Source organism: Tachyglossus aculeatus, chromosome 21 (assembly GCF_015852505.1).
Source record: "Tachyglossus aculeatus isolate mTacAcu1 chromosome 21, mTacAcu1.pri, whole genome shotgun sequence".
Taxonomy (NCBI): domain Eukaryota; kingdom Metazoa; phylum Chordata; class Mammalia; order Monotremata; family Tachyglossidae; genus Tachyglossus; species Tachyglossus aculeatus.
In genome coordinates, this window is record NC_052086.1 from 46530145 (window position 1) to 46556418 (window position 26274).

Below are 26274 nucleotides of genomic sequence, written 5' to 3' on the forward strand. Positions count from 1 at the left end.
GCGGCGGGGGCGCGGTGACGTCAGGGGAGGCCCGGGGGTGACAGCTTGGCCCCGTCACGTGGGAGCGGCCGCGCCAATGGGCGGCGGGGGCTCGGTGACGTCAGGGGCGGCCCGGAGACGACAGCCGGGCCCCGTCACGTGGGAGCGGAGCCGGCCAATGGGCGGCGGGGGCTCGGTGACGTCAGGGGAGGCGCGGGGGTGACAGCAGGGCCCCGTCACGTGGGAGCGGCCGCGCCAATGGGCGGCGCCGAGGCTGAGGGTGGGGGGGCGGTGGGGGGCGTGATGTCCCGGCGGCCCCCGCGCCGCTCCTGGCTGGGCGGCTAAGATGGCGACGGGGACGCTGCGGCTCGGCGACTTGGTGTGGTGAGGGAGGGCCGGGGGGCCGACCGGGACCGGGACGGGGACCGGGCCTCGTCCTCCTCCTCCTCCTCCTCGTCCTCCCTCCGCCCCGGGAGGCCATTCCCCGGGACGGGACGGGACGGGGAGGGGAGGGGAGGGCGGAGGGGGCGGGGCCGGGGCGCGCGCGCGCGCGCTCCCTGACAGCCCCGGACGCGCGCGCACGCGCGGGGGGGGGGCGCCCTGTCCGTGTGTGTGCGTGTGTGTGTGTCTGTGGGGGGAGGGCGCGCGGGTTCTCGGATGCCTGGGAAATGATATGCTTGTACGTATTTATTACTCTATTTACTTATTTATTTTACTTGTACCTATCTATTTTATTTATTTTGCTTTGTTAGCACGTTTGGTTTTCTTCTCCGCCTCCCCCTTTTAGACTGGGAGCCCACTGTTGGGTAGGGACCGTCTCTCTATGTTGCCAGTTTGTACTTCTCAAGCGCTTAGTCCAGTGCTCTGCACACAGGAAGCGCTCAATACATACGATTGATTGGTTGATTGATTGATGAGGCACCCCCCCCCCCGCCTCATCTCCATCTCCTCCCCGCATTCATTCATTCAGTCAGTCATTCATTCAGTCGTATTTATGGAGCGCTTACCGTGTGCAGAGCACCGGACTAAGCGCTTGGGCATCATCATCAACCGTACTTATTGAGCGCTTCCTGTGTGCAGAGCACTGGACTAAGCGCTTGGGAAGTGCAAGTTGGCAACATAGAGAGACGGTCCCTACCCAACGTTCATTCATGCAGTCGTATTTATTGAGCGCTTACTGTGTGCAGAGCACTGGGCTAAGCGCTTGGGAAGTCCAATCTGGCAACGTAGAGAGACGGTCCCTACCCAACATTCATTCATTCAGTCGTTTTTATTGAGCGCTTACCGTGTGCAGAGCACTGGACTAAGCGCTTGGGCAGTCCAAGTTGGCGACACAGAGAGACGGTCCCTACCCAACAGCGGGCTCACAGGCTAGAAGGGGGAGACAGACAACAAAACGTATTAACAAAATGAAATAAATACGTACAAGCGAAATAAATAGAGTAATAAATACGTGCAAACGTGTACAGATGCTGTGGGGAGGGGGAGATGAGCCCACTGTTGAGTAGGGACTGTCCCTATGTGTTGCCAGTTTGTAGTTCCCAAGCGCTTAGTGCAGTGCTCTGCACACAGTAAGCGCTCAATAAATACGATTGGTTGATTGAGGGGGCTCAGTGTGGGAAGGCCTCCTGGAGGAGGTGAGCTCTCAGTAGGGCTCTGAAGGGAGGAAGAGAGCGAGCTTGGCGGATGTGCGGAGGGAGGGCGTGGGCCGGGGGTCGCCGGCGGGACGGGCAAGAACGAGGCACGGTGAGGAGATGAGCGGCAGAGGAGAGCTCCCCACACCACCTGTATCTATGTATATTTGTTTGTAGGTATTTATTACTCTATTTATTTTACTTGTGCATATTTATTCTACTTTGGTTAAAATGTTTTGCTCTGCTGTCTGTCCCCCCCTTCTAGACTGTGAGCCCACTGTTGGGTAGGGATCGTCTCTATATGTTGCCAACTTGTACTTCCCAAGCGCTTAGTACGGTGCTCTGCACACAGCGAGCGCTCAGTAAATGCGTTTGAATGAGTGAATGAATGATGCAACGAAATGGAGCCGTCACGGCGGCGTCCGGGGGGAGGGGCGGGCTCCCCTCCCCCCCCCCCCCCCCCCCCCCCCCCACCGAGAGCCGCCCGCCCTTCCCACCTGCCCGAGCCCCGCCGTACGCCCGGGGCAGGTGTGAGACACCCTGACCGGACGGGACCCCGCCCCTTCCTCCCCCCTGGGCCCGCAGGAAGGAGATGGGGGAGGAAACTGAGGCCCGGAGAGGTTGAGTGACCTGCCCGGGGTCCCACAAGAGGCCAGTGGTGGAGCTGGGACTAGAGCCAGGAGTCCCGATCTCTGGTCACCGGGACGCAGAAGGGGCCTCTTCTAATCATCATCAATCGTATTTATTGAGCGCTTACTGTGTGCAGAGCACTGTACTAAGCGCTTGGGAAGTACGAGTTGGCAACCTATAGAGACAGTCCCTACCCAACAGTGGGCTCCCAGTCTAAAAGCCCATTTTTCTTAGCCGTCCAGAGCCTCGTAGGTCCTTGGTGGCCCCGGCCTGCGTGGCACCGACCCAACTGGTCTAGCAAGCCACCCTGGGCTCTAGTGCCCAGCCTGTGTCACTGCCCAGCCATCCAAGTGACTGTATTTCTCCATCCTCTCTGGGATCCACAGACCTGGGTGTTGGCGGGGGAGAAAATGAATAAATATGCCTGACCTCGATAGCGCCCGGGAGAGTCCAGCCCGGGAAACGATCTGCAATCGGAATTCAGGATGGGAGTTGGGGCTTGGGAAACAAATTCTGGACTGGGCGGGTAAAGGGAGGGGCTCGCTCCTGGGGGCTGAGCGGCTTATCCCTCTGTTTTTCCTTCAGGGGGAAGCTGGGACGGTACCCGCCGTGGCCAGGAAAGGTGAGTCCGGGTGGGAGGCTGGTTCTAGTGGCAGCCGACTATTTCTGCTGCTGTTACTGTCGTACTTAAGTGCTTACTTTGTGCCAAACGTCATACCGAGTACTGCGGTAGGTACAGGATTATCAAATTGGGCACAGTCCCTGTCTCACGTGGGCCTCGCATTCCAAGTAGGAGGGAATAGGCTTTAATCCCCATTTTACAGATGAGGGAACTGAGGCACAGAGAAGGGAAGTGACTTCCCAAGGTCACATAGCAGGTGAGTGGTGACCCTGGGATAATCATCCAGGCCCTCTGACTCTACAAAGTCCAGGTTCTTTCCGTTAGGCTGTGCTGCTGATGTTTTCAGTTAGGTGGGTTGTACCCCGGGAGATCTTTCTAAAGTTAGTCAATGGCATTTTAATGAGTGCCTTACTGTGTGCAGAGCACTTGACTAGTGTTTGAGAGAGTACGGCACCGTAGAGTTGGTTGACTCAGTCCCTGCCCAAAAGGCAGCTTTAAGGGGGAGATATTCACGCAGAAAAGCCGCTTGCCCATCCCCGGCAGATATTTTGGCTACGGCTGCAGCTGCCTTTGCCATCTCTAAGCCAGATCCACCTCACCCCGGAGCTCAGAATCTGAACTTTGATCTTCACTTCTGTCCCCACTGGGCGCACAGCTAAGTAGGAACAGTCGGGCCACTTCCTGGCCTTCCTTGGTGTCCCAGCGAACCTCTGAGGTGTACCCATTCCCATCCTTCTGGGTGCGTGGCAGAGAGAGATACCCGATTTCCTTCAACAGGATTTGTCATCCTAGAAATTCCTGCTCTGCGCCTCCCCCGTGGCTGGCCGGCCGGGTCTTGGACAGCTAGGGTCTGTGGCCGCTGCCTGCCTAGGAGCCAGTTTTCTTACCTATGTGGCCATTGCTAGCCACTGCTGACCCTCAGGGTTCCTCGGTGTCACATTTCACAAAAGGCCAGACTGGCTGATCCTTTATTTCTAGAATATTTCAAGCTTGGAGTGAGCCAGGAGGCTTTGCTCCATCTTGCCTCATTAAAAGAGTAGTAGAGGACAAGTGGGTATCGATGGAAGACCACTCCCTGCCATGTGCACACGCATGTGTGTGTGTGTATCTCTCCCAGAGGTGACCCTTTGGGTACAACGTGGTCTTAATGACTTGTCCCTTCCCGTCCTGACCCTGAGCAATGGAGCTTTGGGATGGAGCCTCCCTGGGCTCTTGGGAGGTGGGGCATGTCCCTGCCGACTGCTCTTCATCACTTACTCTCCTTTCCTTTTGCCCCGCAGATTGTTAATCCCCCCAAAGACCTCAAGAAACCCCGTGGGAAGAAGTGCTTCTTTGTGAAGTTTTTCGGAACCGAAGATCAGTGAGTTCTCCTCGTGAAGGCCCTTTGTGTGTGTGCGTGTGTGCGTCTGCCTATCTGTAGAGCTCGTTCTTCGGTGCTCAGCAGCTCGGATTGAGGGCGGATTGTGTGGGGAAGGACAGTGTCTAGATATGCCGCCCCAACCCGGGTCCAGACTTCATGAGGGTAGTTGCCGAAAAGATCTTTTTTCTCAGAGGGGTGGACGTGGTGCTGGCATTGACTGGCCGGAGGACAGTCCGGTGCATCGGATTCCAGTGGACCCGGTGGTTTTCTCGGACTGCTACGGGTTTTGTGGACTCCACAGGAGGCTATTTCTCTGCAAGCCATTATTGCTTTGAGGCTCTTCAATGTCATGGCTGCTTATTTCTGTGTGCCCATTGCCTCCCCCTCCCAGGAACACCTAGGATGAGGAGGCTCTTTTGGTCCTAGTTTGGATATTTGCGGAGAACAAATGCTTCTGACGTTTGATCAGTGTTCTCCCCCCTCCCTCCCCCCACCCCCGGGAATTCTGAAGTTTGCCAGTTGTTCCAGGGCCTTGCCGACACCATGGGGGGGAGGGGTCCGCGCCGAGGTCCGTCGGCCGCCGGCCCACCCGGAGTCTGGTTCTGCCGGGGATTTTCTCCGTGTGGCCGAGGTCCCTCGGTCCACCTGATGCCGTCCTGCTCAGCAGCCACGAGGGACACAGGGCCCAGAGTTGAGGAGGGTTGTTTGGGGTCAGGCAGAGCTCTGATGGTGAGCGGTCCTCCAGATGGAAGTCATCAACATGTCTGTGTCCACGTGCGTAGATGTTGTGTTTGGAAAATCTCCCAGGCGGAGTCCCTTCGCTGGCCCTGTCACTGGGGGACCGTCACTCGAGAACCAAGGGGGAAGATGGGAAAAGAGCAGCAGGGCTTGCGCTAGACTCATGCTCTGAGCAGTGGGGAAGATTGGTTTCCCTCCCCCCCGGCACCTCGAGGCGTCCAGCCTCCCCGTGTCCAGCAGTGTGTGCCGCAGACTGGCTGGTCAGGAGACCTAGCTCTTTGGGCAGGGGTAGGGGGTTGGAGGTGGGAAAGGATTGTGCTGCCCAGCTCTGTCTCCCGGGGCCAGGGTTTGTTACTACCCTGGCAAACGTGGGGAAATGGGGGCAATAGTAAGCAGGTTGTGAAATGTGGAGGGAAGGAAAGGGTCCCGCATGTGGTACGATGGAGAAAGAAGGGCCTGCGGAGGCTAGAGCGAGGAGGCCTGCTGCCGCCGCCTAGCCGGGCTTCCCTCCCCTCCCCTCGGTGACGTGGACGCCCACAGGCTCCTTCCAAGGGTTTAGGCTGGGCTGCTCCATGGAGCTATCCGGTACGGTGAGGTTGGTGTGTGGCAGCGGCAATTTCAGGTTCCTCTCGTTCCTGGGACATCAGGGCTGTGAGGGGGAGAGCCCAGGGATCGTGGCATGGCAGTGGGCCTTTGAGCTGGCCACCCAGTTGCTGCATGGTTGGGAACTAAGAGGTGGATTCGAGGCACGTTTGCTCCCTTTATGGAGCTGGGATTGGCACTGGAACTTCCCCAGGGGAAGGGGAGGGACCTGAGCAGCGGGTGGGGAGGGCGGGCAGACACATGGCGCAGTGACCACAGCACAGTTCCCCTTCTGGTCTGCAGTGCCAAGGGGGAGGGCTAGATTACTTAGAGCCAAGGCGGAGGGGCCCGGGTCAGTGGCGACGACTCTTTTCTGAGCTCCAGGCCGGGGGTGGCCGCAGCAGGCTCTGAGCCAGGTGGGTCTGGAGATGGGCTGGGGTGAAGGCCATGAGGCGCGTTGGTTTTATTTGGGAGGGAACAGTGGGGAGCGCCAGCAGGGTGATGGCTGATCCCGTCCACCCCTGGTCAGCTGTGACCAGATAAAGGAGGCGCTGGGGGGGCTCCTGCTCCTTCCCGGCGTCGGGCGCTCTGATGGAGCCTTTATTCCTGGCGAGCTCAGTCCTTCCCCACGGTGCCCAAAGATGACCTCCCTGCTGTGTCTGCTGGGAAGCGGAGCCCGAGCCGCCTGGTCCAGCCAGATCCTGCCATCATCGTCATCAATCGTATTTATTGAGCGCTTACTGTGTGCAGAGCACTGTACTAAGCGCTTGCGAAGTACCAATTGGCAACATATAGAGACAGTCCCTACCCAACAGTGGGCTCACAGTCTAAAAGGGGGAGACAGAACAAAACCAAACATACTAACAAAGTAAAATAAATAGAATAGATATGTACAAGTAAAATCAATAAATAAATAAATAGAGTAATAAGTAAATAAATATTTACTTATATTTATTTATTTGCTTATTTAAATAAATAAGTAAGTAGAGTAATAAATACGTACAAACATATATACAGGGGAGAACGTGCCCCCTCGGGCCCAGCGGCCACAGGTCACAAGAACAAGAGGCCTCTTGCTCTTGTGACCCGTGGCCGCCTGCAGAGGTGGGACCGCTGGCCACTCCTGTGCAGCTGCCTGTCTGGCCCTGGTTTGGACGTGTTCTGGACTTGGCCGCTCACGGTGGGGGCCCTCATCCCCCGTCCCAGGAAGCTGACTGGAAGCCTCCTTCCCCTTTTCCCACTCATTTGTCCAGCCTGCAGGACCGTCGCTCCAGCCCCAGGGCAGTGTCCCCGGCTGCCAGGGGACCGCGCTTGGCCCGAGAGGTTGGTGTCGCAGTCCTCCCCCCCGCCTCTCGCGCCCGGCGGACCGGCGACCACCTCCTGATACCTAGGTGGTGGGACGTGGCTGGGGCCTCATGGGATCCCCTCCCCGAGGGGCACTGTTGTCGGGCTGTGGCCATTGGGACTGTCTGCCGCCCACCCCAGTGATTAGCTCAGGGCTTGCCCTTCAGGCCGGGGGCAGTTGTGAAGTCAAGTACCAGGGGACCCTCCTGCGACCTCACCACCATCCCCAGAGACCAGCGAGAGAATGGATATGGGGCTCAGGCTCCCTGCGTTGTCTGGCCCCAGGCCGCACGTGGCCAGGCTCCGCTGCTGCAAGGATGTCCGCTCGGCCCAGGTTCCCTGGACGGCCCCCACCTCACCACTGACCGTGTGTCTCGAGCCCCCCGGGCCGGGCTTTCTGCCGGCCGGCTGCTTCGTTCAGTGGCCCGGGGGTGGCGAGGGCCTCACTAGTTGGTGACCTCGATCCTGGCTCCCGGGAGGCGCTGAGGGCCGGCGGGGACCCTGCATGTTGAAGCCGATGAAATTCAGGCTGGGCAGGGGGCGGGGGCCGTCTGCTTCGGAGGGATTTGGGGGCCTGGATGTCAGCTGACTCTGGGGAACTCGGTTGCTGTGTCTGCTGTCTGGATGCCCCAAGACTGGGACTGGAAGTCTGCCTGGGCCCTGGGGGCCGAGCAGTTGAGTGTGGGCTGGGTGTCTGTGTGCCGGCGGGTGACGGACGGGAGGGCGGACGGCGGGTCACCGTCTTGGCTGGGTCTCGCCACCAGTGCTTGGATCAAGGTGGAGCAGCTGAAGCCCTATCATCCCCACAAGGAGGAGATGATCAAGATCAACAAGGGCAAGCGTTTCCAGCAGGCCGTGGATGCTGTGGAGGAGTTCCTACGGAAAGCCAAGGGCAAAGACCAGGTGAGGCTCGGGGCGCGCTGACCCCCCCGGCGGGGGACTCAAATGGGGGATGGCGGGGGGCTGCCGGCCCTGAACCTGGAGGACCAGTGCCGGCGAGCGATCCCGGCCCGTGGGTACGGGGCCGGCAGGACTGGCTTAAGACTCCAGGCGCGGCGGCCACCCGGCCCTTTGACGGCGTCGGCTCTGCGGGTGGGGGGCGGGGGCGCAGGCATCGTCTCACAGCTCCGCCGAGGAGAAGAACCGTCACGGATCGAGCGAGGACAGGAGCAGGCCGGCCACGGGCGACGAGAAGCGCCGGGCCGGCACAGCCGAGGGCAAGGTGAAGAAGAGCCCGGGGGAGGGGAAGCGGAGGGTCTCGTCGGGCTCCTCGGAGCGGGGGTCCCGGTCCCCCCTGAAGCGGTCCCAGGAGCAGAGCCCCCGGAAGCGAGGCCGGCCTCCGAAGGACGAGAAGGTCGGTGTGTCGGTGGAGGTGGGGGGGGCGGCGGGCATGGTTGCTGGGCCCCGGGGTTCAGGCCGTTGGGGAGGGGGGGCAGCCCGGTTGCATGGCTGAGGTGGGCGTGGCCTCCTTGGCTCAGATCAATCAATCAATCAATCAATCGTATTTATTGAGCGCTTACTGTGTGCAGAGCACTGTACTAAGCGCTTGGGAAGTACAGCTGGCAACATATAGAGACAGTCCCTACCCAACAGTGGGCTCACAGTCTAAAAAGGGGAGACAGAGAACAAAACCAAACATACCAACAAAATAAAATAGAGTAGATATGTAGAAATAAAATCAATCAATCGAGTAATAAATATGTACACAAACATATATACATATATACAGGTGCTGTGGGGAAGGGAAGGAGATAAGATGGGGGGTGATGGAGAGGGGGACGAGGGGGAGAGGAAGGAAGGGGTGCAGTGTGGGAAGGCCTCCTGGAGGAGGTGAGCTCTCGGTAGGGCCTTGAAGGGAGGAAGAGAGCTAGCTTGGCGGATGGGCAGAGGGATTGGGGGCATTCCAATCAATCAATCGTATTTATTGAGCGCTTACTATGTGCAGAGCACTGTACTAAGCGCTTGGGAAGTACAAGTTGGCAACACGTAGAGATAGTCCCTACCCAACCGTGGGCTCACAGTGTAGTGGTCCCCAGGCCGCCCCCCGGCCGCGCGGGGACTCACCCACTGGCTGGCCCCTGGTCCCGGCCACATAGCAGCGCCCTCCGGCTCCGGTGGGGAATCAATCAATCGTATTTATTGAGCGCTTACGGCGTGCAGGGCACTGTACTAAGCGCTTAGTAAGGGAAGGGACCGGCCGGACCGAGACGGAACCGCGTCGGTCAGTGGAGTCGACTCCGCCTACCCCGGGTAGAGCGCCGTTCTAGGCTCTGGGGAGAGTGCGGGGGCCAGCAGCCATCATCTTGGCCCCAGTGGGGTCAGAATTGTCGAGCGTGAGAAGAGCGAAGCGACGCTTTGCCCAGCGGGGCCGATGCTCGTCGACCTGCCCAGGCGGGACCCTCACGTCTCTTCCCCTGGCGGCATGTGCTCAGTGTGGGCCCGCGCCCGGCCTGGCCGTGCCGGCCCCCGAGACCCCGAGAGGAAGCAGGTGGCCCTCGTGGCCCCTGGCTTTCCCAGAGAGGATTTGAGACTAGCCCTAGCTTGGGTCCGCCCACCCGCTACACCCAAGCTCTGAGCCTTGTTTGAGGAGCCAGGGATTGGCCCGGCCACTGGATCGGAAAAGGCTGAGAAGGCATGCCAGGAGCCTTTCCGGAGAGGCCGGGTTGTGTCGTCTGGGTGCTGTGCCCCCACCCCCTCGAATCCTGGCCCTCCGCAGTTTTGTCGTGCAAGAATCCAGGCCTTTTCCTTAATCACAGCTGGCTCGGGTACCCTGGCCCAGAACGGCGCTCGCCAGCCCAGGGTTCCGAAGCAGACAGAGAAAGATGTTACCATCGCTTGGGGGAGGACTTGATCTGCCCTCCGGGGAGGTGTTAGGTCTGCCCTACTGAGAGCTCACCTCCTCCAGGAGGCCTTCCCAGACTGAGCCCCCTCCTTCCTCTCCCCCTCGCCCCGCCATACCTCCTTCCCCTCCCCACAGTGCCTGTGTATATTTTTGAACAAATTTATTACTCTATTTATCTTACTTGTAGATCAACCAATCAATCAATCGTATTTATTGAGCGCTTTCTGTGTGCAGAGCACTGTACTGAGCGCTTGGGAAGTACAAGTTGGCAACATATTTACACATTCTACTTATTTTGTTAACAGGTTTTGTTTTGTTGTCCGTCTCCCCCTTCTAGCCTGTGAGCCCGCTGTTGGGTAGGGACCGTCTCTATAGGTTGCCAACTTGTATTTCCCAAGCGCTTAGTACAGTGCTCTGCACACAGTAAGCGCTCAGTAAATATGATTGAGTGGATGAATGAGTGCCCTGGGGGGACAAGCCGGAATCCTTCCTGGGGCGGGCCAGAATTTGGACGGCTCATCATCATCATCATCAATCGTATTTATTGAGCGCTTACTATGTGCAGAGCACTGTACTAAGCACTTGGGAAGTACAAATTGGCAACACATAGAGACAGTCCCTACCCAGCAGTGGGCTCACAGTCTAAAAGGGGGAGACAGAGAACAAAACCGAACATACCAACAAAATAAAATAAATAGGATAGCTATGTACAAGTAAAGTAAATAAATAGAGTAATAAGTATGTACAACCATATATGCATATATACAGGTGCTGTGGGGAAGGGAAGGAGGTAAGATGGGGGGATGGAGAGGGGGACGAGGGGGAGAGGAAGGAAGGGGCTCAGTCTGGGAAGGCCTCCTGGAGGAGGTGAGCTCTCAGCAGGGCCTTGAAGGGAGGAAGAGAACTAGCTTTGCGGATGGGCAGAGGGATTGGGGGCATTCCAGGCCCGGGGGATGACGTGGGCCAGGGGTCGATGGCGGGACAGGCGAGAACGAGGTACGGCTCAGCCTTCAGTTGGGAATTCTCCGTCCCAGTCGGGCATCCGGCCTTGCACTGTGGAGGGCGAGGGCATCCTTAAAGGGGTCTGCCTCACCCTGACCAGTCACTGGGCTGGAAGCTCCTCCCGGGTGGGAGGCTCAGGTGCACCAGCTTGACAGGTGCTCTCCCAGGTCCTTGGTGCAGTGCCCTGGGCCCCGTAAAGTCTGTCGGTTCGGTTATCCTCATTAGGTGTTATCCTTCTCAAGGACGGGGAATTCCTTCTACTGCCTCGGCTGCACTCTCCCAGGCATTCAGTACAGTGCTCTGTGCTTGAAAAGCACTCAATCTGTACCACTGACTGGCAGGGCAGACCCTCTCACCCCCTGGAAATAGCCATCCGGGGAAAGGACCATCAGTTGATCGGCCTTCTCTCTCGTTCTTTCTCTCTGTCTCCATCTCCCTTTCTCTCTCCAGGATCTCACAATCCCCGAGTCCAGCACGGTGAAGGGGCTAGTGGCTGGGAGCGTGGCTGGGTTTAAATGGCCCCCCAGCGTCGTCAGTGAGGTAATCACCCTCTGTGTTCCTCTGTAACCTCCTTTCTCCTGAGGCTGGAGCCGGCTCCGGCCAGCAAGCGAGGGAGACTGCTGGCTGCCTTGGGGAGCGGTTGCAAGTCAGAGTCTAAAAGTGCGGGGCCTGTGGGAACGGGGGCCTAACCAGGCCCCCTCAGGGCACACTCTAGGTTTGGGGGTTCGAGCGGCCTTCTGTTCGATGTCATCGAGGCCGGCTGAGTGAACGCGTTGTGTAGTGAAGAGGCCGGGCGGGAAGGAGTCGTCCCCGGGGATTTGTGTCCGAGGTGCCAAGGAGACCTGATGCGGGGAGCAGGGGCCACCCCGCCACAGGGGTTGGGGCACAGGGCCGGATTTTGGCGGGTCTCCGCTGATCCCCACACTCTTTAGGCCTGAGAGTTCCAGGCAGCTGTGTTTTTGCATTTCTCTTGGGCTTAATCTTGTTTCCAACACATTCCTGGCAAACACCGACTTCCTTCCTTCCTTCGCCTCACACCCGTGTTCCACTGGAAACTAGAATGGGGTTCCTCTTAGGGGGGAGGTGTGTTGAGCAGCGACACTGAAGACCACCAGGCCAGGAGCTGGTGCAGGGGTGGGGGGTGGCTCTGTGATCCCCCTGGAGAGAGGGGGGTGGGCCTGGAGTTCCCCTGACTGGTCTGCTCTGGTTTCAGCCCGGGAAAGGCAGCGACCCCCACTTCCATCACTTCCTGCTCAGCCAGACCGAGAAGGTAAGTGGGTGGATGCCACTTGCTTCGCAGAGAAACAGCATGGTGTAGAGGATTAGAGCACAGGACTGGGAGTCAGGAGGTCATGGGTTCTAATCCCGGCTCCACCACTTGTCTGCTGCGTGACCTTGGGCAAGTCACTTCACTTCTCTGTGCCTCAGTTACCTCATCTGTAAAGTGGGAATTGAGAGCGCAAGCCCTCCATGGGACAGGGACTGTGTATTTGTATCCACCCAGTGCTTAGTACGGTACCTGGCACGTAGTAAGCGATTAACAAATACCATAAGTATTATTATTCCTCCCCACCCCAGGCCAGCCCGGCTGAGGAAGCCAAGGCAAGCATGGCCTGAGCGTGGAGGCAACCCGGGGGGCAGTTGGATGGATGGACGCTGGGTGGACCATCAAATGGAGGCCCTGGGAGGGTCTTGGTTTCTGCTTGGTTTGGGTTTAGCTAGCCCCCAGCCCCCCCGGCTATGACCCAGGGGGTCTGAAGTCAGCTGGAGACCCCCTTCAGCCACCTGTCCCTAGCAGAGGGCAGCGTCCGGAAACCTTGGAGACCGCGAGGTGGGCCCTTCTCCCCACCATCTGTGCTCTGGGGAGCTCTGGAGGGCCGAGGGGCGGGTGGCGGGGAGCAGCTGGGGTCCCTGAGCACTTTCCCCTCTCCCCTCAGCCGGCGGTCTGCTACCAGGCAATCACCAAGAAACTCAAAGTATGTGAAGAGGTAGGTGGCCTCCCCCTGCTCGTCCACAGTCCCGTCTTCCTGTCGGGTCACCGCCTCGCGGCCGGCCCGGCTCACTGACCAGCTGCTTGATTTCCCCAGGAGACGGGCTCCACTTCCATCCAGGCAGCGGACAGCACCGCCGTCAACGGCAGCATCACCCCCACCGACAAAAAGTATGAGCCCCGGGTCCATTGGCCCCGGGACCTGTAGCGATCAGAGCAGGGCGGTCCCCACCTTCCCTTCCCCCGCCCCCTTTTCCTACCCCTTGGCCGGTACTGACCTCCCCTCCTATTTGTCTGTCTCTGTCCGTCCATTTGTCCATTCACCCTCCCCAGGATAGGATTTTTGGGCCTGGGCCTCATGGGGAGTGGCATCGTCTCCAACTTGCTAAAGATGGGCCACACGGTGACCGTCTGGAGTCGGACTGCCGAGAAAGTAAGTGCCCGCTGCGGGTGGGGGACCCTTCCACCCCTCCCATCCCCTCCATAGCCCCTCACTCCCAGGTGCCATGGGGGCCAGGAGCCCAGAGGGATGCTGCTTCAGGTGGCGTCTAGGCTGCCACGTTCTGGGTGGGGTGTGGGCCCGGGCCCCTGTCTCCGGAGTGAGTGGGTGACAAGTCCACACCTGGCATTTGGCCAGAGATGTTGGGATGGCCTCTGTCAGGCCCCTGAGCCCCTCTGTCAGTTGGGAAGAGAGCAGGGTGGTGGCCCTGGAGGGCTGGGGGAAGAGAGAGCGGGGGAAGCTTGCTAAACTCCCCATGTGCGCTCTGAGCCCTGCCTCTGGGGAGCTGGGCGGGCCCTTTCCCCAGAGCAGAGCTTTGAGCAGGGTGGTTGCTGCTGCGTCTGGCAGTCTGGACCCAAGCCAGCTGGTTGCCTGCTGGCTACGCAGGCCATTGAAACCCTGGAAATCTCCTTCCCTTCCGCTCCCTTCCTGCCCTCCCCTCACAAGTCGGGCGGGAGACCAGGGAACAGAACTGGCCGTGTAGAGGCCGAGGCCTCCCAGTGGAGCATCAGAGCCCAAGGCTGAGAGAGGCCACAGAGTCAGGCCTGGGGGCGAGGGAAGTAGGTCGGGGCTAGGTTGGGGAAAGGGCAGAAAATACTTTTCCACCTCTGTCGTACTATCCCAAGTGCTCAGTTCAGAGCTCTGCACCCAGTAGGCGCTCGGGAAATACCATTGATTGATTGGTGGGCAAAGAGCCCACAAGGAAGGGAGAGAGGGGTAGAGATGAGAGGGAATTCCAGTAGCAGGAGTCCGGCCTGGGGAAGTACGCTATGGTCTCAGCTTTGAGTGCTCCACCTTATTTCCCGTGCTACCACTCTGTAACAGGAGCACGGTAAACTTGTACAGAAAAGCACCGGTGCCGAGGAGGAAAGAGCCCAGGCTGGGAAGTCGGGGGGACGGAGGGCAGGTCCTAATCTTGGTTTTGCTGCTCGCTTGCTGTGGGGCAGTGGGCGAGTCACTTAATCAATCAATCAGTCGTATTTATTGATTGACTCCTTTACTCCTTTACTGCCTTACTCCTTTGGACCTTGGTTTCCTCATCTGCAAAATGAGAGTTCGATATCCGAGTCCCCCCACCTTTTAGCGTGTGCGTCCCATGCCGGACGGAGACTGTGTCCGACCTTGATAATAACGATGGCATTTATTAAGCGCTTACTATGTGCAAAGCACTGTTCTAAGCGCTGGGGAGGTCACAAGGTGATCAGGCTGTCCCACGGGGGACTCACAGTCCTAATCCCCATTTTACAGATGAGGTAACTGAGGCACAGAGAAGTTAAGTGACTTGCCCAAAGTCACACAGCTGACAATTGGTGGAGCCAGGATTTGAACCCCTGACCTCTGACTCCAAAGCCCGGGCTCTTTCCACTGAGCCATGCTGCTGATGACCTTGTTTCTACCCAGCACTTAGTAAGCGCTGGACAAAGACCACAGTCACTGATTCCGTTGAGGCGAAGGGGAGCAGTGTTTTATTTTAAACTGGGAGGAGGGGTTTAGCTTATGTTTATCAGTGGTATTACTTGAGTGTCTACTTTGTGCTGAGGGCTGTGGAGAGGGGAACATAATTAGCCTTCGGGGGTTTCTGAGGTGGGGAGGGATGTGAGCAGAACAATGTTTGGTGGTGGTGATTCAAGCCGCAGAGTGGAAATGCAGACCTAAGGTGAAAGAGGCCACAGAAAGGGAGGTCAGGGAGGAGGCCGACGCTGTAGTCTCATCAGGGGATGGTGAGAGCTGGAAAACAGGCCGAAAGGGAGCTATCGGAGTAGAGAGGGAGAACCGGCAGGATTTAGCAGCGGGTTGGCCGAAAGCTGTCGAGGATGACACCGAGGTTGTAGGCTTCTGGGTCAGGGAGGGTGGTGTTATCTACAGAGGGGGAAGGGTTAGGGAGACAAAAGGAGAAATCCAGTTCCGGCCACCGTACAAGTATTAGAGACATCCTAAAGGCTGGAGGAAGTACAAGGTGGCGGAAAAGGAGAGGGCTCAGGGTTAGTGAGGTGGATGTGGAAGTAGTCCCCGGAGAGGTGGTCGTTGAAGCTCTGAGAGGGACTGGACCTCCTTGGGAGCGGGGATGAAGATGGAGAAAAGAAGGGGGACCCAGAACAGAGCCTTGAAGGACCTCTTTCAGTAGTGGGTGGAAGCAGAGCAGGAGCCCTTGAAAGGAACTGAGAAGAAGAGGTCAGAAAGGTGAGAGGAGAACTGGGAGGGAAGGGTGTCAGAGAAGCTGAGGGACTGGCCTTCGGTTTCCAAAGTGACGAGATAGGGACCAAACTGAATCTGTTAGATTCGGCAAGAAGGAGGTCGTCAGTGACCGTGGATAGAGCGAGGGATCTCAGTGGAGCAAAAGGGTTGGGAAGAGGATTGCTGTTGTAGGGCCAGTGGAGGAGGAGAGGCAGAGAGGAGAGGCTCTGGGTCTGCACGAAACCGGTGGAGGGGTAGGGCGGTGGACGGAGGGGCAGTGGGGTTCAGGCTGGGACCACCCCAGCCGCCCGCCGCTTCGGGTCCTGCGTCCTGGGGTGCCACCCTGTTGGCGGGAGGCTGGGTGGCTGCCGCCGCCGCCGCTGCCGCTAGACCAAGAGCGGGGTGCAAGGAGGCTGGGCCCCACCCCCCGCTCCCCACCGCTGACTTGGGGGTCTGTGACTTTTGCAGTGTGATTTGTTCATCCAGGAGGGGGCCCGTCTGGGCCGAACCCCCGCCGAGGTGGTCTCCACCTGTGACATCACCTTCGCCTGCGTGTCGGACCCAAAGGCGGCCAAGGACGTAAGGACCTTTCCACCCCCTCACCCCCAAGCATAAGCTCCCGCCCCCCGCACCCCACCAGGCCCTGGCAAGGCTGGGCTGTCTGTCTCCTGGAGATTCCCAGCTGGGGCTCCGGCCGGCCCAGGCCCTGCGTTAACTTGGCATCCAATATGGGCTTTGCCTAATGGCTGGGGCCGAGAGCCGACCGTCCGAAATATGGGAGCGGCATCCGGACTGGGCAGGTTCTGGGGTCAGGGCTCTCGGTGGCCCCTCCAGGAGTCAGCATTTCGCAGGCAAAGGCGGCCAGGTGCACGGACGGCTCTGCCTCCAACAAATACTATTCTATTTACTTTAGTTTGTTGATATGTTTTGTTGTCTGTCTCCCCCTTCTAGACTGTGAGCCCGCTGTTGGGTAGGGACCGTCTCTATACGTTGCCAACTTGTACTTCCCAAGCGCTTAGTACGGTGCTCTGCACACAGTAAGCGCTCAATAAATACGATTGAATGAAACAGAAGTATCTTCCCCACCCCAACGCATCCCCACCCCGGGTGCTCCGGACCCCGCCTGCAGCCATGTGGCGGTGTCGTAGTCAACGCCAAGTGGGTGCTGAGGGCCGGGTGCCCAGCAGAAAATCTATTGCTTCTGCCTTGTGTACCCACAGCTGGTGCTGGGCCCCAGCGGGGTGCTGCAGGGAATCCGCCCAGGCAAGTGCTACGTGGACATGTCCACCGTGGACGCCGACACCGTCACAGAGTTGGCTCAGGTAACCGATCGCGGCCCGTGTGGCCCACCCAGGGGGGCCACCCGAACTGCAGCACTGGAGCCTGACGGGGACAACTGTCCTGGGGGACCCCGCCCTATGTCTCCGCCGAGCCTCCTCACTCCTACCCCGCCTGGTTCAACCGGTCGGGTCTGACGAGCACTTAATATGTGCAGAGCGTGTGCTGAGCACTGCCGGAGAGGGCAGTGGAGTTAGGAGACACAATCCCTGCCCTTAAACAGTTTAGGATCTTTTGCAGGAGACACACACTAAAACAAATTGCAGGTAGAGGACGCGTCAGCACTCGAAGATGTGACATGAGTGTCGTGAGGGGCTGGCAGGGAGTACCCAAATGTTTACTTTGTAGGTGACGTAATAGGGGAGATAGGGTGAGGAGATGAGAGCAGAAAGATGTGTGTCCCTAAGTGCTGTGATGGAGGAGCGGTGATGAGAATGGACACACATCTTTCTGCTCTGCTCCTTCCTTGAATGAATTTATTTTAACGTCTGTCTCCCTCACTAGATTGTAAATTCCTCAGGGGCAGGGCAGGGCAGAGGAGAGGTCATCGGTGGAGGGGAAGGGGCGGAAGACAGATTGGAAGAGGTCAGGAAGGGAGCTGAAGGAGAGAAAGTGGAGGCAGCGGGTGTTGTCAATTCCTTCAGGGGATCTGGAAAGGAATGGTAGAAGGGAGATGGGGTGATAACCGGAGGGGTTGGTTTTAGGGGAGGGGCTCTGTGGGCATTCTTGAAAGCAGAGGAGAAAGAGCCATTGGAGAGAGAGAAGTTGAAGATGAGCAGAGACAAAGGTGAAGGGGGTCAATTTTTGAAAGGAGGCGAGAAGTCTCCTCTCAGGCGAGGGCTGGGAAGGACAAGAAAGTGGATGGGGCTGGAGAGGAGGTGGGGAGCTGATCCGGGGGGGTCCACTCCTGCCGTCCAGGGGCGAAGTGGCTGCAGGGGTTGGGGGGTGGGGGTTGAAGGCGCGCCCCTCCTCTGGATCCACCCCGTGGGACTCTCGGCGGCAGCGGCCCACCTCGTTTCTTTGGAGTTGGCGTGCCTAGGGGGTCATGAGCGGTGGTCCTGCTCTCCAGGTGATCGTGTCCAGGGGGGGCCGCTTCCTGGAAGCTCCTGTGTCTGGAAACCAGCAGCTATCCAACGACGGCCTGCTGGTCATCCTCGCGGCCGGGGACAGGGGCCTCTACGAGGACTGTAGTAGCTGCTTCCAAGCCATGGGCAAGACCTCCTTCTTCCTAGGTAACAGGGCCCAGGCCTGGCCCCCCGCCCTGGCTCCGGCCCCACCACCTCTGGGTGGCGGGCAGCGCCTGGGGGTGGGCCAGAGGGGCTTTCTTGGGCGTGAGCGGGCTCCTGGGGGTGGTGGGGCCAGCCCTCGGTGGGCTCCTGGGGGCAGTGGGGCCAGCCCTCGGCGGGCTCCTGGCCTAGTGCGCCGTCCGCGTGCCCCGGCAGGCGAGGTCGGCAACGCCGCCAAGATGATGCTGATCGTCAACATGGTCCAGGGGAGCTACATGGCCACCATCGCGGAAGGGCTCACCTTGGCCCAGGTGACGGGCCAGTCCCAGCAGACGCTGCTCGACATCCTCAACCAGGGCCAGCTCGCCAGCATCTTCCTGGACCAGAAGTGCCAAAGTGAGACACCTCCCCCCGGGCTCTTCCCCCAGGTTCTCCTCCCTGCAGCCGCCTCACGAGGCTTGGGCACACAGAGCCTCAGTGGACCCCTCAAGAGCAGTGACAGTCACCATAAAAGCGGGTACCCAGTGCCTTCTGGCAAAGGGCAGTAGATGCCTGAGATTCATTCATTCATTCAATCGTATTTATCGAGCGCTTACTGTGTGCAGAGCACTGTACTAAGCGCTTGTGAAGTACAGGTTGGCAACATATAGAGGTGGTCCCTACCCAACAACGATATCACAGCCTAGAAGGGGGAAGGGTGATGCGTTCCCTGCCCTCAGCACACGCTCTTATGAGGTCCAGGCCTGGAAACGACCCCAAGCCTCAGGGTGATTGGGATGGGTGCACACCGGGGCCGAGGAAAGATATTGATAAATGGGTGCTTGAGGAGGTGGGGGGGGGCGGAGGTGGCGACTGGGTACCAGGGGCAGAGAGCGGGACTGGTAGAGAACCTGGCGGTGCCCAGCCCTGGGGTGGTGGTGGTGGTGGTCTGAGCCGTGGCTCTGTCCCCTGCTCCCGGCCCCCCCCAGACATCCTGCAAGGAAACTTCAAGCCTGACTTCTACCTGAAATACATCCAGAAGGACCTGCGGCTAGCCATCGCGCTCGGTGACTCAGTCAACCACCCCACACCTATGGCTGCCGCCGCCAATGAGGTAAAGGTCCTCCCGGCTTGGCCTGAGCGAGTGAGGGGCAGAGGGACATCTCTTGTGGGCATGTGGCTGGGGACACAACTGCCCACTGGCCCCCCGACTCTGGCCACCGAGGGTTAGCGGTGTTGGCCCTCTCCCCCTGGTGCCGGGTGGCTGGGCTTACTTGGATACTCTCTACCCCAGGGCTGACTTGCTGCTGTCTTCCCCCCTCCTCCTATTCCTCCTCCTCTTCCCCCCGCCCGGAACAGGTGTACAAGCGGGCCAAGGCACTGGACCAGTCTGACAATGACATGTCGGCCGTGTACCGGGCCTACATCCACTGAGCTCGGGCTCTGCCGTCTGGTCCTGACTCTGCCGTCACGATCGGGACCCCGGGCCCAGACTCGTCCATCCGTCCCCCCCCTCCCCTTTTATACACACAGACTCTGACGCGGCCCCCAGCGTTGCAGCCGGCTTAGCGTGCGGGGAAATAGAGGCGCGGTGGGGAGTCCTTTGGGCTCCCCGCTGGGCTTGGCTCTCCTGCTCCTCTCCCTCCTGAGTGTTTCTCCGTGCTGAGGATTGGGGACTGGCACCGTCCCACCCTGGGGAAAGGGTCTCATCGAGGCTGGGGCTGTCCTGGGGGGCGGGATTGGGGAAGTCTTCCTTTGCCTCACTGCTCGCCAGACCGGCAGCGGGGGGGAGAGAGGGGCCGTGGGCGCAGGCCGTTGAGGGGGTGGGAGGGGAGGAGGAGGGTGGGGGGCACGGGGGCCTTCTCTGAGTCCTTGGTGGGCAGGCCTCCATCTTCCCAACAGGGCACAAGGAGCGTTTGGATTGGCATTCCAGGTGGGAGGGGTGGTGGGGCGCAGTACCTCCTCTCTGTTTACGTTTCACCCCCTCCCCGTGTTTGCTCCACCCCTGCGGATGGCCCAGCTAGCCCCCCGTCCCCTCTCCCCCGGACTCCCTCTCTCCTAAGCTGTTGCGGCGGCGGGGAGATGTCTGCCAGGGTCTTCTCCCAGTCAGTCTCCACTGGCCTCAAAGGTGTCACCCCCCCTCTCCAAATTCCTCCATGGTCTCCAGGGGTCCCAGGGCTTGGTGAGGGGGAAGCAGCCTTGGAAGGTCCATCCTGAGTCAGATCCAGAGTGTCTTCCCCCCCACCTCCAACCCCTCCCTGTTGGCTTCCCCTTGGCTTCCCCCGTTGGCTCGGGCTGATCCCGTAGGCTACGGCCTCAGGAAGGGAGGAGGAGCGGTGTCGGGGCTGCCCCTGTGGCCCCAACTGTGGTTCTGGGCTGGAGGGGTAGGGAGTGGTGGGGACGCCGGGGTGGGTGGGTGGGGGGTGTCTGTCCACCGGCTACAGGGGGCTGGGAGTCGGGGAGGCGCACCTGGTGCGCCTGTGCTGGCTGACTCCCGATGACAATTCTGTAAAGTTCCTTTTTATGACGATTTCTGTTTTAGCCAACTCACTTTTTGTTCAGAGTCCCTCCTTTTTAAAAAGAAAATGTGACATTTGTGAAAAGCTTGTAAGAAAAGCGGTCCCCTCTCCCTCTTCTCCTCCTCCCCTCCGAACACCCCCCCCCCCCCCGACCAACCCTCTAGATAATTAAGGTTGTGAATTTTTATTTCTGCTTCGTTTTTAATTAACGTTTGTCCTCCCAAATAGGATCGTGTGAGATGTTTAATGGCGAAACAATGATTTTTTTTTTTTTGTGCAATTAACAGAGCTACTGCAAGAGAAATAAACCTTTCTTGGTAACAGTCCGGGCCACGCCCCTCTATGCGGCAGGGTGGGCGGCGGGCCGCCACGGCAACCTGCCTCCCCGGGGCAGAGAACACAGAAACCTGCTCCCTTGGCTTCATCCTTGACTCGCTCCTTTTTCAGCCCCCACACTAGGTCTGTCATCATCATCATCATCAATTGTCTTTATTGAGCGCTTACTCTGTGCAGAGCACTGTACTAAGCGCTTTGGAAGTACAAGTTGGGTGGTATGTTCCTCCGTGGCCCTTCCACGACGATCCCAGACTCTGACGTCAGTCTTCTCGCCGATCTCCTGGCCTCCGGGCTCCCTCCCCTTCACGCCGCAGCCTGGATCGCTGTACTCAAACTTTGGTGCACACCAATTTCCCCACTGTCCCCACACCTATTGTAGCAAGCAGATGCTCCTGCCTGTCTGCGTCAGGGCCTTCTGTGAGTCCGTCTTCCCCACCTCTATGTCTCCGCTCTCTTCTCTCCCATCCCTTCCCGTTGGCAGACTGTGCTCCTTTCAAGCCAGCCTTTTTCCTCGGTCTTGTTCTTAGTTCTTCCACCCCCTCCCTCTTGCTCACATGCTCCTTCCCGCATGGAACTCCCTCCTCCTTTGCAGCCATCATCAGCCCACACTCCCCACCTCCCAAGCCCTTCTAAAAACCACATTCCTCTGGGAGGCTGTCCCTGATTCATCTCTCCTCCATCCCCCGCCTCCCCAAACACACACAACTTGACACTTTCTCTGAGCACTTCCTGTCACCTTGCCACATTTACACTCACAAGGGCCGGGTTATTTCTAGAAGGCCAGACTAAAAAGATCTCTAGAGCTGTAGCGTCAAACCGCTCCATCCGGCACCTTGAGCGGTTCCACAATAATAATAATAATGGCATTTATTAAGCGCTTACTATGTGCAAAGCACTGTTCTAAGGTCCATCATAGTCAGGGCAGGGGCTAGGTGACCGTCTCCTAGCCTTGAAGCTAGGCTCGCCGCGGTAGAGTGTTGCAGTGGGGGAAATGGGAGGAGGATGAGCTACAGCCGTGGACTCCAAACAGCTGCTGAACATAGAGCTGAAATGGAGGAAGGGAAATAATATTCATTGTGGTGGGGTAAGTGCTTACTATGTGACAAGCACTGTACTAAGTGCTGGGATGGATATGAAATCATCAAAAGTGCCACACGAGGCTCACAGTCTTCAGTAGGAGGAAGCACCAGTACTGAATCCCCATTTTGCAGATGAGGGAACAAAACCAGGAAGGCTGGTTTTGTACATATTTATTACTCTATTTTACTTGTACATACCTATTCTATTTATTTTATTTTGTTAGTATGTTTGGTTTTGTTCTCCGTCTCCCCCTTTTAGGCTGTAAGCCCGCTGTTGGGTAGGGACTGTTTCTATATGTTGCCAACTTGGACTTCCCAAGCGCTTAGTACAGTGCTCTGCACACAGTAAGCGCTCAAATACGATTGATTGATTGGTTGAAGACAGCGGTATTGATAATGGTGCTATTTCACAATAATAATTGTGGTATTTATTAATCGCTTAAGTGCTGGGATGGGTACAAGTGAATCGGATTGGACACAGTCCTTGTCCCACACGGGGCTCACAGTCTCAATCCCCATTTTACATAGGAGGGAACTGAGGCGGAGAGAAGTGAAGAGACTTGCCCAAGGTCACGCAACAGACATCAATCAATCGTATTTATTGAATGCTTACTGTGTGCACAGCACTGTACTAAGCGCTTGGGAAGTACAAGTTGGCAACATATAGAGACAGTCCCTACCCAACAGTGGGCTCACAGTCTAAAAGACATGTGGTGGGGCCAGAATTAGAACCCACGACTTTCTGAGTCCCAGGCCTGTGCTCTATCCACCAAGCCGTGCTGCTTCACTGGTAGTGCTTGGCACAGAATAAGCACTTGGAAGTAGCATGGCAGAGTGGATAGTGGAAGTTAAGTGACTTGCCCAAGGTCACACAGCTGACAATTCGAGGAGCAGGGATTTGAACCCATGACCTCTGACTCCAAAGCCCGGGCTCTTTCCACTGAGCCACGCTGCTAATCCCAGCTCCTCCACTTACCAGCTGTGTGACTTTGAGCAAGTCACTTAACCTCTCTGTGCCTCAGATACCTCATCTGTAAAATGGGGATTAAGACTGTGAGCCCCCCCGTGGGACAACCTGATTACCTTGTATCTACCCCAGGGTTTAGAACAGTGCTTGGCACATAGTAAGCGCTTAACAAATACCATCATTATTATTATTATTCTAGACTGTGAGCCCACTGTTGGGCAGGGACCGTCTCTATATGTTGCCAACTTGTACTTCCCAAGCGCTTAGTACAGTGCTCTGCACACAGTAAGCGCTCCATAAATACGATTGAATGAATGAATGAATTATTACCAAACACATTCTAGTCTGTGAGCTTGTTACGGGCAGGAATGTGTCTGTTATACTCTCCCAAGTGCTTAGTACAGTGCTTTGCACACAGTAAGCAATCAGGTCAGTTGCCTTGCACATAGTAAGCGCTTAATAAATGCCATTATTATCATTATTATTATTGCCATCCCTGCTAGGGCTCCCAGGTGGAGGAGGGAGAATAGGTATTGGTTCCCCATGAGGAAACTTAGGCACCAGCAAGTTGAAGGACTTGTGAGAAGCACCGTGGCTTAATGGAAAGAGCACAGGCTCGGGAGTCAGAGGTCATGGGTTCTAATCCCAGCTCCTCCACTTAGCTGTGTGACTTTGAGCAAGTCACTTGACCTCTCTGTGCCTCAGATACCTCATCTGTAAAATGGGGATTAAGACTGTGAGCCCCCCACCGTGGGACAACCTGATTACCTTGTATCTACCCCAGGGTTTAGAACAGTGCTTGGCACATAGTAAGCGCTTAACAAATACCATCATTATTATTATTATTACCAAATACATTCTAGTCTGTGAGCTTGTTACGGGCAGGAATGCGTCTGTTATACTCTTCCAAGTGCTTAGTACAGTGCTTTGCATACAGAGAAGCAGCGTGGCTCAGTGGAAAGAGCCCGGGCTTTGGAGTCAGAGGTCATGGGTTCAAATCCCGACTCTACCAATTGCCCCTGTGTGACTTTGGGCAAGTCACTTAACTTCTCTGTGCCTCAGTTACCTCATCTGGAAAATGGGGATTAAGACTGTGAGCCCCTTATGGGACAACCTGATCACCTTGTAACCTCCCCAGCGCTTAGAACAGTGCTTTGCACATAGTAAGTGCTTAATAAATGCTATCATTATTACTATTATTATACAGTAAGCAATCAGGTCAGTTGCCACAATCCTTTTAGACTGTGAGCCCACTGTTGGGTAGGGACTGTCTCTATATGTTGCCAACTTGTACTTCCCAAGCGCTTAGTACAGTGCTCTGCACACAGTAAGTGCTCAATAAATGCGATTGATTGATTGACTGATTGATTGCCATCCCTGCTAGGGCTCCCAGGTGGAGGAGGGAGAATAAATATTGGTTCCCCATGAGGAAACTTGGGCACCAGCAAGCTGAAGGACTTGTGAGAAGCAGCGTGGCTTAGTGGAAAGAGCACGGGCTCGGGAGTCAGAGGTCATGGGTTCTAATCCCAGCCCCACCGCTTGTCAGCTGTGTGCCCTTGGGCAAGTCCCTTCTCTGTGCCTCAGTGACCTCATCTGCGAAATGGGGATGAAGACTTGAGCCCTACGTGGGACAACCTGATTACCTTGTATCGCCCCCAGCCCTTAGAACGGCGCTTGGCACATAGTAAGCGCTTAACAAACACCAACATTATTAGAGAAGCAGCGTGGCTCAGTGGAAAGAGCCTGGGCTTTGGAATCAATCAATCAATCAATCGTATTTATTGAGCGCTTACTATGTGCAGAGCACTGTACTAAGCGCTTGGGAAGCACAAACTGGCAACATATAGAGACAGTCCCTACCCAACAGTGGGCTCACAGTCTAAAAGGGGGAGACAGAGAACAAAACCAAACATACTAACAAAATAAAATAAATAGGATATGTACAAATAAAATAAATAAATAAATAAGTCAGAGGTCATGGGTTCAAATCCCGGCTCCGCCACTTGTCAGCTGTGTGGCTTTGGGCAAGTCACTTCACTTCTCTGGGCCTCAGTTCCCTCATCTGCAAAATGGGGATGAAGGCTATGAGCCCCACGTGGGACAACCTGATCACCTTGTAACCTCCCCAGCACTTAGAACAGTGCTTTGCACATAGTAAGCGCTTAATAAATGCCATTATTATTATTATTATTATTATTATTAATATTATTATTAAGGACTTGCCCAAGGTCACGCAGCATGCCTTAGATCCTGGGTGTGAGGCCTCCCAGCCGCTGGGCTAGCATCATCATCATCATCATCATCAATCGTATTTATTGAGCGCTTACTATGTGCAGAGCACTGTACTAAGCGCTTGGGAAGTACAAAGTGGCAACACATTTGAGACGGTCCCTACCCAACAGTGGGCTCACAATCTAAAAGGGGGAGACAGAGAACAAAACCAAACATACCAACAAAATAAAATAGCAGTGGGAGGGAAGCGGTTGGCCGGGGCTTCCGATGGCGCTGCCTCCCGGCCAGCCGAGAACGGGGAGCGGCCCTGGGGCAAGGCGTTGCTAGGAGACGGGGGGCGGGACGCGGCGTTGCTAGGAGACCGGGGGGCGGGACGCGGCGTTGCTAGGAGACCGGGGGCGGGACGCGGGCCGGGCAGGCTCGTGGGTGGAGCCCTGGGCGGCCCGCTCTTCCATCTGTCAATCAATCAATCAATCGTATTTATTGAGCGCTGACTGGACTAAGCGCCTGGGAAGTCCAAGTTGGCAACATAGAGAGACGGTCCCTACCCACCAGTGGGCTCACAGTCTAAAAGGGGGAGACAGAGAACAAAACCAAACATACTAATAAAATAAATAGAATAGATATGTACAAGTAAAAGAAATAAATCTGCCCCGCCGTCGACCCCCGGCCCACGTCCTCCCCCGGGCCTGGAATGCCCCCAATCCCTCCGCACATCCTCCAAGCTCGCTCTCTTCCTCCCTTCAAAGCCCTACTGAGAGCTCACCTCCTCCAGGAGGCCTTCCCACACTGAGCCCCCTCCTTCCTCTCCCCCTCCTCATCCCCCTCCTTACCTCCTTCCCCTCCCCGCAGCACCTGTGTACATGTATATATGGTTGTACGTACTGATTATTTTATTTGTACAGTGCTCTGCACGCAGTAAGCGCTCAATAAATACGATTGAATGAATGAATGTACTTCTTTATTACTCTATTTATTTTATTTGTACATATTCTACTTATTTTATTTTGTTAATATGTTTTGTTTTGTTGTCCGTCTCCCCCTTCTAGACTGTGAGCCGGCTGTTGGGTAGGGACCGTCTCTATGTTTCCAACTTGGACTTCCCAAGCGCTTAGTCCAGTGCTCTGCACACAGTAAACGCTCAATAAATACGATTGAATGAATGAATGAATGTACGTATTTATTACTCTATTTATTTTAT

At 57.0% G+C, this 26274-nt stretch overlaps 1 protein-coding gene across 2 annotated transcripts; it reads left to right on the plus strand.

Moving 5' to 3' along the window:
* The first annotated feature begins 291 nt into the window (after positions 1 to 291).
* Positions 292 to 19738, plus strand: GLYR1 (glyoxylate reductase 1 homolog). Of its 2 annotated transcripts, none has more exons than XM_038762253.1 (16): positions 292 to 363; positions 2829 to 2865; positions 4146 to 4225; positions 7654 to 7792; positions 8001 to 8243; positions 11184 to 11273; positions 11947 to 12003; positions 12671 to 12721; positions 12821 to 12894; positions 13057 to 13156; positions 15866 to 15976; positions 16618 to 16719; positions 17805 to 17967; positions 18178 to 18357; positions 18930 to 19054; positions 19300 to 19738. In XM_038762253.1, exons 1-16 carry the CDS (start codon positions 326 to 328, stop codon positions 19372 to 19374), a joined length of 1665 nt encoding a protein of 554 aa, XP_038618181.1. In that variant the 5' UTR covers positions 292 to 325; the 3' UTR covers positions 19375 to 19738. The 2 variants fall into 2 exon arrangements, with proteins under 2 accessions (XP_038618181.1, XP_038618180.1); XM_038762252.1 differs by having other exon boundaries at positions 293 to 363; positions 15884 to 15976.
* Positions 19739 to 26274: the final 6536 nt, after the last annotated feature.